This window comes from Fulmarus glacialis, unplaced genomic scaffold (genome assembly GCF_000690835.1).
Source record: "Fulmarus glacialis isolate BGI_N327 unplaced genomic scaffold, ASM69083v1 scaffold10798, whole genome shotgun sequence".
Classification (NCBI taxonomy): Eukaryota; Metazoa; Chordata; class Aves; order Procellariiformes; family Procellariidae; genus Fulmarus; species Fulmarus glacialis.
The window spans coordinates 9,993-26,047 of NW_009230154.1; the positions used below are offsets into that span (position 1 = coordinate 9,993).

A 16,055-nucleotide genomic window follows, 5' to 3' on the forward strand; every position below is an offset into this window, starting at 1 on the left:
AAAATTAAATCTTTTCTGACCTTCTGGTTTTGTTTTTTCTGAAATTGTGTCACACTACTGTGTTTGTGTATTTTCAACATTTGGAATCATCTACAGGGACTGTAAATTCCGTTGCTAAAGAAACAAAATAATCACACTTGTAGCTGTTGACCTGTTAGCTGCCTGTGCTTCTTTCTGTGGTTTCTTCTGCACAGCAATGGCCTGTGAATATATAAGAAATGGAAAAAGATAGCCGATTGGATTAAATGGCTGTAAATGTTGTGTCTAAGGAAATTACATTGTGTAATTACCCTCTCATTTCCATCATGTAGATATATTTTTATGTTCTGTGCTGCTGATGTCCTTTAAAATACTGTGTAGCTAGTTTTTAGCCTTTGTGCATTTCAAATTCATATAATTTGCCCTTTGTTTATTTCCCCTGACATCTCTAACCACTGCTATTAAAATCCTTGTTTTGAACCTGCTGGTTTTAGATGCCAGACCAGTTTGATCAGACGGTGGTGCTTAACCAGCTGCGCTATTCTGGGATGTTGGAAACAGTCAGGATTCGGAGGGCTGGCTTCCCGGTCCGGAGGCCCTTTCAAGACTTTTATAAAAGGTAAACACACTGACTTGTGCACTTCAGATGTGAGTCACGGGTACCAAATCAACGTTCCCATGTTGAGGAATAAAATGAAAATCTAATAACAAAAAAAGCATATGGCAAAAATAGAACTTGTCTCTTAAATGAAGTAATAAATACTTTTTGGTTGCCAGGTATAAAGTCCTCATGAGAAACTTAACTCTGCCCGACGATATAAATGAGAAATGTGCCATCCTACTTCGTCTGTATGACAACACAAGCACTGAATGGCAGCTTGGAAAAAATAAGGTAAAAAAATCTGACTGTGCGTATTGTGGGACTGCTGCTGAGGGGACAGGATTTAGACTACACAGCTGCAGAGAGGTAGTTGTAATGGTAATTACTTTTGGCCTTAAAAGAAGCTGCGCATGCCTGTTGGTGCTCTTGAAACCCTTATAGCAACAATTAATGGTTGTACTGAGGAATTTGCTGTCTAAGGCACTTAGACACTGACTGGTGATTTCACTCATGGAGAAAGAGTCCACTTGAATTTTCTGCCACTTCTCACAAGTGATGGCGCTGGTGAGGATCAGAACTTAAAACGTGGTAGCTGGTACCATTTTTAGAAGTGTCAAGCATGTGAGGTTATGCTTTTGTTCTGCAGGGAGCTCCACTTATACTAGTAAACCCACCTGCGTGATACCTGCCCAGTGGCTGAAATCAGGGGGAGGAATTTTAGCCAGTGTTCGTGTAGCAGAGTTGAGCTCTAAGTGTGTTTGCCATCCTAGTCTGAGAGTCTTTTTCAGAGCTACATTAGACCTCGATAGGTGTCCTACCAAACAACCTGAACTTTGCCCACAACTTTTTTCCTTCCAAAAAAATTTCAAATTATTTTAATTAAAAGAATGGAATTTTAATTTGAGAAACAAAACAATCTGGGTGGTTTTGCGTGCTCGTTTTACAAGTTTGATTTGGACAACAGCTGTGTGCAGAGCTTCCCTTCTTCTTGCAAATTTGTGCTCTTGGACTTAACAAATAATGTGAAGGTATCGTGTACTCAGGAGAAGATTCCTCATTGCAGGATCTGAGATTTCCTAAATATTAAAAACATCTGGTGCAAAGGACTAGAGAGTGGATTACAAACATCAGGCCATCACTGCCAAGGATCATCCCCCAGGCCTCCGCAGATGGCTTTCTCTTTTTTTTTTCTCTGGGTAACTCCTGTTGGCGCTCCCAGGGCGTCTGTAGGAGAGAGAGAATGAAAAACAGGTCCAGAATAAAGTTTGTTGAATTATGTGTTACACTTGCAGTTTTCCTGTCAATTGTGAAAAAGCTTTCTCATTACCATAAGGTAGCAAAAGTATTTTGTAAATTGATTTTTGTGTGAAACGCCCTTCCTCCTCACCCTCTTCTCCACGCAACTACATAATTTTGAAGGATTTCCTCCATTCCTCTGCACGCTTAAGGAGTCTCAGAGGTGCTATTAGGAAAGTTGATTTAATTGTTTTACAGTTATTGTGAGAGAGAGAATCTGAAATATTCCTATGGCAATTGAAGTCATCTTTCATCCCATTTTTGTAGACGATGGCTTACAAATAATGCAATGATAACGTTCACCCACAGAGCTAGGCTGTGCTTCCCATTATACTTTCAGTTGTAGCATATTAGCAGTATTTATGCACAGACCCCGGACAGTGCTTTGGCATCTTAGGGACATATATTTGTGAGAACCCGGAATTGTTTTAACCAGGACCTTGTCAGGAGCCAGAGCTCTGTTGTAACTTCCCTTACTGGGGCCTGGGCTCATCCCCCCGAGGAGCTGCCTGCACATTTGTAAAGAGTGTTCATAAACAACTTACTGTAGAAGAGAACAAGAGGGCATTGGTTTCAGACTGAACACGGGATGGGGCACTGTCCTGCCCATGTTATTTAAAAGGGGTAATAACAACACTGCAATGATTTAGCTTCAGTGTGAATTTTTCTTGTCTTTTACATCTCAAGCTGCAGTGCAGCTGCTCAGGAAGAAGCAATACTCTGGGCTTAACATGTGTTTAACATCCATTTTTGTTCAGGAAGTAGCTGAATGCTGTTCTGAAGCAGAATTTCGGTATCTTTTTAAAGGCAGCGTGTGTAGAGCAAATTAAAAAATTTGCCCACTGGGTGAAAGAAAAGGCTTTTTCCATGAGTAAAAGCTTTGTGTAGAAAGCGCTGCCCAGTGCAACTTGGATACTGGAACTTTGGGACTTTCTGTGGGACACTTTATGTTCCTCACTGTTGGGTAATTTGTGGTAAAACGTAGTCCCTTTCTAGCTACATTCAAAACTCACAACTGTGCCTCTCCTCAGGAGTGCTGCTGCTTTGGCTTTGATGATGGGCTGTTTTTCCCCTAAACACAGAGGAAAAAAACTACCTTTTTTCTACTTGAGCTCTCCCAAAAGTCTGTATTTTTCTTTTTTTTTCTTTTTTTTTTTCTTCACAGCAAGAAAAAACCCGAAACACTTCAAGGAAGCATTCTGCTTTTAGATGTCTTTGCAGCCCTCTTCCCTTAGCAGAGCCCACACTATCCAATGCACTTTCCTCATCGCCATGTTGTGGTGTGCAGCCTGGCTCTCATCCCAGATAATGAGAGTGTCACTGAACTGGCTATTTCCAGCTGCTCATGTCTTAGCCAGCAGCATGGCAGGCTGTTGCCACCTATGGCTGATACCAGCAGACTTAGCCTTCAAAAAGGAAAAGTTGAGAAGACCTGGAAGAAGCGCTGGCAGCAGAGAGCTCACCGCTTTGTGAGTGTGCAGTAAAGAGCAGACGTCAAGGCAGGTGGAAGAGGGAAGCTGCATCCCCCATGCCTCTGCTAGGCTGGAGAAGCAGTTTCGTTCATTTAAGGCAAAATAAGCTGGGTTAGCTCAGTATATGTCAATGCCGTGTGCTAAGGCACTAGGCAGCCCGGGCGAATGATCCAGGTTAGTGCTCGGATGACAGCCTGGGGAGCGGTCTGTCTGCAGGAGGGCGGACGGCTGTGGTGGGCTGTCTGGCCCCAGCAGCCGTCTCCCCGTGTAACGACAGGAAAACACAGTCGAGCCAACCCGAATATGAAACCACTCTCATTTCTGCTTACTTCTGCAGGCTTATAGCAATGTCATTTGAAGCAATGAGGCTTGTAAGGGCTTGCGGCACTTGATGTTTCTGAAAACAGCTAAATTATCGGGGTGGTATTTCTGCCCCTCAAATCAGGAAGTTCATGCTAAGTCCTACAACTTCTTTGGCCTGTGTTACTCTTTTGTGGGAAAGGCTGTAATGAATCCAGTAATTATGTTGCTTTTGGAAAAACCCTGCTCCTAATTGAAATTTTCTTTACTGTAATCAGGCTCTTCCCACTGAAAACCAAAGTTAGAGGATCGTCTGCAGGTATTTTCTTTTAAGAGGAATACATTTTGGTTTTTTCTTTTCTGTTGAGGAAACGGTATGCTCGTCTCTGAATTCAAAGCTGAGGCTTGCTGCTCAGCCTGACATCAGCAGCGCCCTGGCTGTCCTTTATATATGATGCTCTCCACAAGTTGTTAAGTCAGAAGTTTTCTTGTGTAGGTGTTTCTCCGGGAGTCCTTGGAACACAAGTTGGAGAAACAGCGAGAGGTGGAAGTCACCAAGGCAGCAATGATTATCCGAGCGCACATCTTAGGTTATGCAGCCCGGTAAGTGACTAGATGAGAATGTTAATAATTAAGCTTTGGAATAAATGATTGGGGTGTCATGGAGTTAATCTTTCTGGCACAATTCTTTTCTTAGGGACCAGGCATCCAAATCCTGTAAGTGGCTTTTGAAGATACCAGCTGGTATCTTTGCCAGACCCATGAATAAAACAAAATCGAGTTTGAATTGTTTTAATATAATGAACAGGACAGTATGGAAGTTTGGAGATCAGCCAGTATCCATATCACTGTATCATGGTATTAGATCCATGGTAGGAACCCTAGCTGGATGGCACCTAGTGGGACTGCCCCGAGTTACCAGCTGAGATTCAGCTTTATCTTTCTTTGTCATGGTAAGAAAAGAGAAGGCAAATAAAACTAATCAGTTTGGTTTTTAAAGAACCATGACATTAGGTAACTGATTAATGTTTCACTTGTTTACCTGGCTTCATGCATTATGTATTAGGTGGAGTTGCTCATCCCATTATTTCTCTGCTTTTTCTACAAATGAGTTGAGGACAGTTTAAGGAAACTTGTTTGCATGATGAGGTACTTTCTCTTCATGTGTATATTAGTCCTGTCCTTACATTCTGACCAGTATGTTACTTAAAAACTATATTCCTTTCTTAATGACAGAGCTATCCTGCTGTTCATGATCTTTCTTTTCAGAGATGTGGGATGACTATTTATGTATATTCTTTCTCCACATGTGTGCACACACGCAGGGCTGTCCTTTTAGCATCTCCTTGTCAGGGGCATAAGAACATGTAAGACAAGTAATGCATTTCCTTAATGAAGACACAGACAGCACTGTCACAGAAATGAGAGAATCTCTTTCCTCTCCTAGGGAGGAGAATGTGAAAGAGGATGGGGAAACAATCACTGAGCTAGAAATAGTAAATTGTTTTACTACCATGGGCTCATTATTGCAGGTCACCATGGCAAGACCTCTCATGACTGCTTGTTAGTTCCTTGTTTCCTTAGAAATTTGCTTCTTTTTTTTTTCCTCCCAGAAAGCGGTATAGAAAAGTTCTCTACTATGTGGTTGTGATACAGAAGAACTACAGAGCATTCTGCGGTAGGAAAAAGTTCCTGTGCCTGAAGAAAGCAGCCATAATCCTTCAGAAGCAGTGGCGAGGCCAGCTTGCTCGACGTGTTTACAGGGAGCGACTAGAGGAGAAGCGGAGACAAGAGGAGGAAAGAAGAAAAGAGGAGGAAGAAAGGTGCAGTATGCTGTTTACATCACTCTCCTGTCTGTGTCATATTAGTTTTTGCTCTGAATAGCCTTTGTTTCTTGATCAAGTGATTTTGGAAACCTTTGCTTCTTTTGCTAAAAAATGCATGTAGCTATCATGGTAGTTTCATACTCTCAAACATATCCTTGGTGACCTTATTTTGGCTGTCTTTTCCATGTGGCAGATGATCTCTGTAAGTTGAGCCATTGCCCTAGCAAAGGTATGTGATGAGCTTATGTTGAGCTTGATTTACTAACTTCTTTTCTTCCTTCACTTTTAGGGAAAGGCAAAGGCAAGAAGCAGAGCGTCTTGCCCAGCAGGTAAATGGTATTCTTAATGCTTTCAGCCATCCTGTTTATTTGAGTATCTCAACCCAGCCATTAAAAAAATAAAAGGCATCTGTGGCATTTAAACTAAACTTATTACAGGAGTTGGCAGATAAAGCCAAAAGAAACTTGATACAATTGTTTGCGTGGAAATTTCTTTCACCTCATGCTTCATTTAATTTCTGGCAAAGATTGAACTTTCTGTACATACATGAGCTTTCCAGTATCTATGAGCAAATGTAATCGTGTTTTCTTTTTTCTTTTTCTTTCCTTTTTCTTTCTGATGTAGGGATAAGGGTCTTTTTAAATGAACAGCATGGTGGGAGCATAGTGCTTTAGAAATAAATAAATTTTAAAAAGGAATCTAGCACTGGGGGGCTTTAGTTTAGTTTAGTTTAATTTTCTTTATTTTATTTTGAATGCAGGCTGAAGAAGAAAGAAAGAAGCAGGAACTGGCCGCCATTCAGAAAGCCCAGAAGGAGGCAGAGCTGAAACACGAGGTGGAGAAGCAGAAAGAAAGCAGGCAGGTGGAAGAAATCTTGCGTCTGGAAAAAGAAATTGAAGACCTGCAGCGCGTGAAGAAGCAGCAGGAGCTGTCCTTGACAGAGGCTTCATTACAGAGGCTGCAGCAGCTTCGAGACGAGGAACTCCGGCGGCTCGAGGATGAAGCATGTCGAGCAGCCCAGGAGTTCCTGGAATCTCTGAACTTTGATGAGATTGATGAATGTGTCCGAAACATTGAGAGGTCTCTCTCTGTGGGCAACGGGTATCCTGCTGAGCTGACTGAACAGACTGGAAACGCCTGCAGTGAAAAGCCCAATTTTAACTTCAGCCAGCCATATCCTGAGGAGGAGGTAGATGAGGGCTTTGAAGCTGATGATGATGCATTTAAGGATTCGCCCAACCCAAGTGAGCATGGCCATTCTGATCAAAGGACCAGTGGCATCAGAACAAGCGATGATTCCTCAGAAGAGGATCCCTATATGAATGATACTGTGGTGCCAACAATTCTATACCTCCTACCCATGATACAGTCAGTCTCCACAACTCTTCAAGTGGTGAATCCACATACTGCATGCCAGAAAATGTATCGTGTAGACCCCCAAATTCTGTGGAACTTATTTCTCCCGATGGAGACTATGATTACGACCAAGACGATTATGAAGATGGTGCTATTACTTCTGGTAGCAGTGTGACCTTCTCTAATTCGCACAGTAGCCAGTGGTCACCGGACTACCGGTGCTCAGTGGGAACATACAATAGCTCTGGAGCGTACCGATTTAGCTCTGAAGGAGCTCAGTCTTCTGTAAGTATCATTGTTTTTATCACCTAATAATTGATATGTGCTTTCTGATTTTTTTTTTCCACACTGCAGCCTCTGTAGAGTCATTTGTTCTTACAAATGTCTGTGTTGTGTAGTTTGAGTTGCTTAGACTGCAGATGGACATAGTTGTCTGTTGCCATCTAGATGCCACTGGGGTGAGTGCATTAGAGTTAGAGGCAGCTCAGATGCTGCTTGCAGTCCTAGGCTTATGCAAGAATATGGTTTTGTCTGTTTTAATGCAAAACTGCACGTTATTTGGTGAGGAGCTCAGTGCATGGCCTTGGATGCAATTCATAAGCAAAATTCTTCTCTGTGTGTATGTTTCAAGGGGGGGCACTAGATAGCATGGTGGGGAATTGATTTCAGAAAAAACAGATTCAGTTATGCATGCAAGTTGCAACAGTATGGAGTAAGCTGCTTGCAGAAGTCCCTGAAATGCCAGGTGTATTTTGAGATGACTTGGAGAGTAAATTTCACATGATGGCAAATATTAGAATTAGCGAGACAGACACTCATACTGAAGAGCTCTTTTTCAGTGCTGTTTGCTGAGTATACTGTGGGCTTCACTCTGACAAATATTTTTGGAAGAAAATTATTTCCTTGACCACTTACAGAATACTTCTGTGAGACTGTGTGGCTGGGAAAGTGAAAAAGTATTTCAGCAACACTGACTTCTTTGGAAGGAAAATGTTAACGCTATCTATTACAGTTGAGGTAATGGAAACCAGTCAAAGAGCCACCACAGTTGTTGGGATAAGTTGACAGTTCTTGCCTAAAGGGAGAATGCTTTTAGCTGTCTCTGTTGAGGACTCCTTCCTATTGCACGATTCTGGGTGTGTGTCAGAAACAGAACAGAGATTCTGGTTATTTGGCATGAGGGTGGAGGAAAGTTAATACCACAGCTTGTGGAGTGTGTTTCTTTTCCAAGACTTCTCTAAACAGTTACCCACAGCACTTCAATGGTGGAGGGAGGTAGCACAAGGTAGCGTACCTTGGCCATGCTCTTGCAAAGCGATAACTTTCCTGAGCAGCTACAAAGCTGTTTCATAGATCTGTTACGTGACATTAGGGCTAGTGTGTAATCAAACAGTTCAAGCTGCAACTTACTACGATGTACTCCTTCCTTTGTTAGCTGGACGGAAACCAGCGAGGAATCATGTTCTTCCAATACATCATAAAATGTTTTAGCTGAGACTTCTAAACCAATTTTATCTGAACTCTTTCCTGAGAGATCACTTCACCTTTATTTCCTTTCTTGTGTAGTTTGAAGACAGTGAAGAAGATTTTGACTCCAGGTTTGATACAGATGATGAACTTTCCTACCGGAGGGATTCAGTATATAGCTGTGTCAGCCTGCCCTACTTTCACAGCTTTCTGTACATGAAAGGTACTGGGTGAATCAGAATTCGCTAAATACACAAAATAACCAGAAATGTTTGTTATACCTTGCACTCCAATTCCTGTAGAGTTAAGTTATTTTCTTATTTTTCAAAGGGTGATGGAAAAGTAACTTAATTTGAGCTGCTCTCAAATTAAGTTACTTGCAGTGGCTTACATCTAGCAGTGTTTTTCCCCTCTGCAAATGAACATTAACATTTTGGGCTGCCTCTGTTTCATTTTACATCTTTGCTGGCTCGTAAACAATGGAATATCCAGTATTAATGTAGCAGAATAACTCACAAAGTCAAATTGTACCAAATTTTGAGGAAAGCTGATTCCTGCTCCCAAAACCTCGTATCACAGACAGCATTCTACATTGCAAACCAGTTTTACTGACCTCAGTCGACTTTCATTTTGGATCCAAAAGGCACAAAGAAGGACATGTGTAGCAAAGGGGCATGAGAGACTCTGAAAGAATATACACAGGAGTTCTCTGGTTAAGATTCTTGGTTTCATCTTCTGATGATTGACATTAAATTATAATCTAGATGAATCCTTGTATGATACCCATCACAGTAGCATAACTTATTTTCCTGGAATAGGAACAGTGAATGTGCGCACAGCTATGTTTGTGTGAAAAATAATGCAGTCATCACTAGCATGGCTTTTACTTTCTGACATAGTTAGCAATAAGTTTTTGTGGAATGACAGGAGTATATTGGTTTGGTTAAGGCTTTTATGACTGTCATGTAACTACAGTGCAAGGTGTATTGTTTACCGTAACAAAACTCACAAGAAGTTTAGACAGTATAGCCACACTTTGGTATGACTGAGCTCAAACTGGTATATTTCCTACTCTAAGTATAGCTTTTCCAGGTTTTGTGGTTTTGAGTTACTTCCTAATAACCTGGAGAGAGGAAAGAGCTAAACTTTTCTTAGATTATCATTGAGATACATTGAAAACAGTGTTAAAGATCTGATTCTCATACGCAATAAGACTTTTAAATAATTTATTATTTATTATATATGTTTTTGTTATATAGAGATTTATTATAATTTATAATTTAAGGGTCTTTAGATTGCCAACAATATTGATGGCCTTAAGGATATGCAAAAATGAGATCTTTGGTTTCATGGCTTACAGCAGACTCTGTTTAAGTACAGCATTGTTGGTCAGCATCTTCCAGCGTTGGTTTGATCACAGCTTCTGTTTTATAATATAATTGTTTGTCTTAACTACGTATAAACCCACATCTGTCTCTCTTGCCAGGTGGCTTAATAAACACATGGAAGCGACGCTGGTGTGTCCTGAAAGATGAGACCTTCCTGTGGTTTCGTTCCAAGCAGGAAGCACTTAAGCAGGGTTGGCTTCACAAAAAGGGGGGTGGATCATCTACACTTTCCAGAAGGAACTGGAAGAAACGATGGTTTGTTCTCAGACAGTCCAGGCTGATGTACTTTGAAAATGACAGTGAAGAAAAGCTAAAGGGTGCCATTGATGTCCGAACAGCCAAGTAGGTTTATGTGTGTTTATATGCAAGCCATAGTTCCTCCTAAATACTTCTTGGGGCTTAATCTGGGAAGATGTTGAGTGCCCTGCCTTCAAATTATGTGAATGCAAGCATGAGAGTGTGTGTGATGGAAGTTATTGAAAGCAAGCGTTGTCCTTACTTGGCTCTCTCTTAAGTCTACGGAGTGCTCCAGAGCTAAGCCAGTGCCAAATACTTCAGAAGACTGCTGCTATAATGAACCCATCTATGCTTTCTCCCAGACTAGAGGCTCTACTTAGCCTATAATGATTCCCAAGGCAATTCGGGGCATGTTGCCAAGTCCATAGCTGCAGGCAAACCTAGAATGGAGAGGGTGGAATTAATTAAGGCCCTGAATATATATAAGTTAGCATGGGTCAAAGCTGTATCTTCTGTATGCATTTACGATTTTTTTCATTTTGAAATAATTGTGGTAGTGGTAGAAAAGTCTTTAAAATGTGTATATTCATTTAAAAAGAATAGAATTACTAAACCTAACTTAATAACTTACGTCTTGCTAACTAAAGTTCCTTACACCTTAAAATTCTATGCTTCCTGAAGCATGCATCGAAAAAGTTTTCTAAGGGATGGTATTTTTTCTTCAAAAACAGTCAGTATGCTTTATGAACTTATGGATTATCTAATTTAAAAATTAGAGTGTGCTAACATTGGTAGTCTCATTTCTGTATAAAAGTATACCTAAGCTTTTTCCAAGGTAGAGAAAAATAGAAATGGCTGTAACACTTGATTCCGCTCTGCTCCTTGTAATCTGCAACTATCCATTTTATTTTGTTAATTCAACAGAGTACTTAAACTAAATTGAAAGCTTAGATTAATCGTTTCTTTGGAAGTCCTGGCTTGAGCCTGATTTCAAGCAGGACAAAGTAAATAGTTTCAGTGAGCTTCCTGACTTGCTCTTGTAAAGCCAATGGGCTGCTGGCTGTCAAGTAAATCTCTGAATAGAGACTGATATTCCCACCACAATTTTTTTTGTTGAAAGTGAATTTGACTCTCATGTACCATAGCATTTATTTAGCATATTTTTCTAACATGTTTAAACCTTCTTTTTTTTGTTGTCACTACATTGTTTCATTGACTGTGCCTTATAGAAGTTCTTTGCTGAACGTACCTTTAAAATTGTCAGGTAAAGGTTGTTGAACCTAACTTGAACTGTAGGTTCAGTCAATGACTATTTGTGTATAAAATAGCTGAAAGAAACGGTACTTGTATTTAAAGAGCTGTATGTCCTGAGAAATAAGCAATAGCTTTTCTAGGTAACTTTAATATTCACTGAGTGCACTCCTAACATATCATGCGACTTAAAAATTTCACCATTCCGTATTAGGGACCCCATTTGAATTAAATAAATCTTAGGCTGATTCACTTAAAAGACAGAACAGGGTGGTATTCTGTTGGACACTGTTCTTGGGAGGGAAGGAAGCCAAATTACAGAAAACAGTACAGAATTCCAGCTTTTTGTGTTATTAGCAGATAAATTGTCCTCATGAGTCTGATAAGCAGAGCTCGCATGTATTGTTTATAGGATAGAGATTTGTGAGTATAGCTGATAAGGAAGTATAGCTAGTTAAGGAAATAATAAGCTTCAGACAAATACAGTAAAACAGCAAAAAGGAAATCAAGTTGATTTCTTAAGCTTCAGGAAAACCTGATGTAATACTTAAATTACTTCTTAAAAATCTTGTGCTTTATGGTTCATGATTGTTTGATGTATCGATACTTAAATGTCCAAACTACAAATTAGAAAGATGTAACTTTTCAGCAGATGAGTGCTCAGCTTTTTCTGGAAGTCATGTTTGGAATTGTCTTTATGCTGACTCACAACCACACAGAACCACTAATCCAGGTTTTGTTTGCTTTTTGTTTTTAATCTTCAAGAGCTTTCTTTTTACCACTCCAAAAATTACTTGCGTATGCAATCAGTTCAGAAATACATCCATTTCTCAAATCAGTTATCCTTGCCTCTCTTGAGGTTTGATAATGCTTTTTCTTTAGTTCTTGTTAAAAAAATAACAGAATGCTCAACTTGGTATATATTCGTAGTAGTTTGAATATTTGTGCTGTATAGGCAGAAAACACAACAACTATCGTTTGGTGAATTAATACTGTCTGATGAATCTCACTGTGAGTCTTGCAAATGAATCCGATTAAGGCTAACTGCTGTTACTTTAAGTATCAGTAGTTTGTGAGCCTCTCAGCAGAACAGAATTTTCAAGATGTTGACAATCTCTAATGCTCTATCTTGGTGTTTTCCTCTTTTCAGAGAGATTGTTGATAATACAGGCAAAGAAAACGGTATTGATCTAATAATGGGTGATAGGACCTACCACTTAATTGCTGAGTCTCCTGAGGATGCAAGGTATGAAAATCATCAGGCTGTTTTCTTTTCTTTTCTTTTTTTTCCCTTTTTAACCTCTTTGCCATTCTGACTTGTGCTTGTCATTAATTTATTTGCCCGCTGTCACAAAATATTCAGGCTGTGTTAAACACGTTGCATTTAACATTTTTTTGAAAGGCCTGCTGAGAAGAAAATCTTGTAGCAGAACATTACTGGGAAGAGTCAGACTGCCAATGAAAATTTGCCTAGAACTTGGCTGTTACCCATTTATCACTAGCAACTTTCTGAAACAGTATGTCTGTAGGGAGGCAGTCATCAGCCATTGATGCTTGTCTTGTGCATTACCCTGCTGTGTTTAGCTGCATAGATTAAATCAATATTTAAGACCCTGTAATCTGCCTGAAATAGGGTACTGTTCTTTAAGATTGGGATCTGTTTGCCTAAGCAGAGCCTAAAATTTTTTCAGATAAAAGTTCTCATGTGGTCACTGGATTTTAGGGTGAAAGTGTGTTCGTGAATAAGAAGAGCGTGCAACAGAGCGTTTCCCTTTCTGCTAATTTGAAAAGGGTCTCGTTTTTGTTCTGGCTAAAGGATCCATATCAAACTGTAGGGGAAGGCTGGTAGGTGAGGAGCAAGCTTGACTTGTCAGATCACTTGTAGCGCATCTTTTTAAAAAAAAAATGGAAACACACACACACCAGTTCTTGTGAGATAATAATATGCTTGCCCATAAAAATCAAGTATTTAAATAAAGTGAACTTAGTAATCAAACCTTATTACCCGCTGCTTTGCTGCCCCAAAGCCAGAATACAGGATGCCTATGTCAACATCACTTGAGCTCGTTTTGCTCTGAAGCCTTGAAAGTTGCTTCGTATTCTGTTCTTTTTATAGGTGTAATACCTTCCTGTATCACAGGACTCTGAGTATAAATTTAGCAATGCTTACAATGCAGAATCATTCTTCATTTTTTAGGCATCCTTAAAATTACCCTTGAAATAAGTATGAGCTTTCCAGTACTCATTGTTAAGATCCTTGTGTGATGTGAGTATATTTTAAAATGAAGGCTTAGCTACAGTCTCTTCTATTAGACCTGTGTACATGCCCTAGGGACCAATAAGAAATTACCAGCATAAAGACTTGTCTGTTGTCATGCATCTCTCTCTTTTTTTGTTAAGTGTGGAGGAGGAGACACTATACGCTATTGTTGTGTATAGTACACATAACACACCATCCAGATTAAATACCTCCTACCAGTGAATTTCATGTTTCTTTTTTCTCAGTCATCCCAGAAAACTTTAATGAGGGAGATGTGTAAGGTTTTGCAGATGGGCTTGTCAAAGCCTCGTTAATGTTTGGCATTGTTAAAAGTGAAGTACAAAATTATTGGACGGCGTGGGTTCTGGATCTGCTATTGAAAAAAGTATTTTGTACGTGGGCTAGATCATGATCTGAGGTTTCTTTTTGTTCAAATGACGGGAAGAAGCAAGAGAAACCCGACAGCGCTCCCAAAAGAGGAATTACTATTTTGATCATGGAAGTGTATTTGAGGAAAGAAGGAATGCTTCAGTGGCAGCCATTGCTGAGGGTTTATTCCCTTCAAACCCCTAGTCTGTCTTTTTCTCTATTCCTGGGTTCTAGGACTCAGCTGAAAACCAAAGGAGGCCCTGAGAGGGAAGAAAGCAAAAGGAGAGTAAAATCTGCCTTTGTCTTTTGCAAAGTGCCATGATTAATTTCTTTTTGATTGTTTACACAAAGATTACATGAAATTCTGAAAACTCTGAATTGTTCTTTAAAATCCAATAATAAATTATTACTAACTGTGCATACAGTGCTATGAAATCTTTTTTTGTTTTTAAATAGAAGATTGACATTTAAATACATTTGCAATTCCTGAGCCCAGAAAGGGAAGCTGAATTTAATGTGGGAATCTTTTGGTAGATGAGGTTTAGTTTTCTTCAGCTGATGGTTCCTCCTCTGTAGATGACGTTTCCCTCGTTTTGAGGGGTTTTCAGTGACCTTGTCTTACATCCAGCAAAGTAAGTGTTAAGCACAACCTCTCTGTGGGTATCTGAGTCTTAACGAAAGAATCAGAACTAAATATGTTCTCATCTTCTTTATTGTCAGGCACTCTAAATCTTCATTTTTCTTCCTATCTTGCATTGTTTCTAATGAAAGCATAAGCTGTTAGAAAAGATTTAGGATACGGCAGCGATGGTACTGTTTGACAGATTACACAGGTTTTCTCAAGCTATTTTGGCAGTTCGGTTTCCAGATATCTGGAACATCATGGGGAACAGTTGACTTCTGAATGCTGGAGTTAAGGAGGCAGCACTTCAGTGTCATGGGCATAAATTCTGTGACTATAAGCACTTGCAGAAAAGGTAGCTTTATATTTAAAGCGAATAGTTTTGCATTTCTTTCCTCAACCTGGTGGTGGTGGAGAAGCCTCTGCAGAAAAGCGAGGAGTCTGTTTTAAAGGCTGGGCTTTTGAGCCCTTTGAAAACTTGGCCCCAGGTGGTTTTCATTAGAATGGCAAATTCATGTCTCAAAGAATGGTATTCAGGAACCTGCCGAACAGGCCAAGCTCTGCCCTCAGATTTCAGTGGGATTGCTTAGAGCAGTTGAGCTTTATCATATACAAGTGCCAGGAGGGTAGAGGTTTCCCAGAAGCAGAAGGTGTGGTTGGAATTCAATCCTTCTGCAATCACTGCTCAGCACTAGGGGCCAAAGTACTGGAAACCTCTCTGCTCGTTTTCCTGTTGAGGATATATACAAGGCTACTGGAGTGGCACAAATTGGCTCTGGTTCAACTTCACTGGTCCTTCCAGCAGCTGGATTTTCCAATGCTCCATAGAGAACAAAAAATGTAGAGGTATTTGCTTGGGGTTTTTATTCTTTTTCCCCTCTCAGTTGTGCTTCTACAGAGGACTTGATGGACTTGGGTGGTCTTTGCAGAAGTATCATTGTAAGAAACTATTACCAGTCATGCTATCAGTGCACCAGAATTTATAATCTGAAGGTTGGGTTTCCCGTTAAAGGTGCTGTGTGTGGCTAGTAACGTATTTTTTTCCAGATGAAATGTGTGGAATGTGTTATAAATACTCTCTAAGCACTCAGATGTTTCAGTGTGCTTACTGCCAGTTTTCAGAGATGCCACTTTTTGTACAAGGTATTTGTCTTTAGGAAGAAGGGTATGACATGAGCTTGGATGGGAGATCTGGAGGGGTTGTTTGTACCCAGCATTACTTGAACTGACGTAAGCCTTGCTGCTTTTATGCATGTTGACAAAATCTGAAATCATTTCAAAAACCTGCAGAACCTGCTAGGTCTCTGCAGAACAAAGGTGACAAAAGGCTTTTGCAGAAGCAACATTTTACTGACACTGCTGTCTTCCTCTCCACAGCCAGTGGTTTAGTGTACTGAGTCAAGTCCATGCATCCACAGAGCAAGAGATCCGAGAGATGCATGATGAGCAGGCAAATCCACAGAATGCTGTGGTAAGTCTAAATCTGAAGAACTTTTCAAAGCAAGTATTTTTAGAAAACAAGGAGCACTGTGGTGGCCACAGCTTCTGAGAGTCACAACCTAGGTTTCCTTAAACATGGTGGTAGCTGTGACACTGGCTAGAGGCTCCATGTCCTTGACCCTGTAGCTATA

At 40.2% G+C, this 16,055-nt stretch overlaps 1 protein-coding gene across 1 annotated transcript in view; it reads left to right on the top strand.

Annotated features, from left to right (window-relative positions):
* Window positions 1-473: 473 nt before the first annotated feature.
* Window positions 474-16,055, top strand: part of LOC104081383 (unconventional myosin-X-like) — a gene marked incomplete at its 5' end in the record, with an annotated part of 32,221 nt that continues 16,639 nt past the window's right edge. Inside the window, 11 exon segments of the mRNA XM_009584116.1 lie at window positions 474-598; window positions 757-871; window positions 4,145-4,251; window positions 5,262-5,471; window positions 5,764-5,803; window positions 6,235-6,816; window positions 6,819-7,115; window positions 8,397-8,520; window positions 9,784-10,027; window positions 12,324-12,419; window positions 15,802-15,895. Coding sequence (XP_009582411.1) covers window positions 474-598; window positions 757-871; window positions 4,145-4,251; window positions 5,262-5,471; window positions 5,764-5,803; window positions 6,235-6,816; window positions 6,819-7,115; window positions 8,397-8,520; window positions 9,784-10,027; window positions 12,324-12,419; window positions 15,802-15,895 — 2,034 coding nt within the window.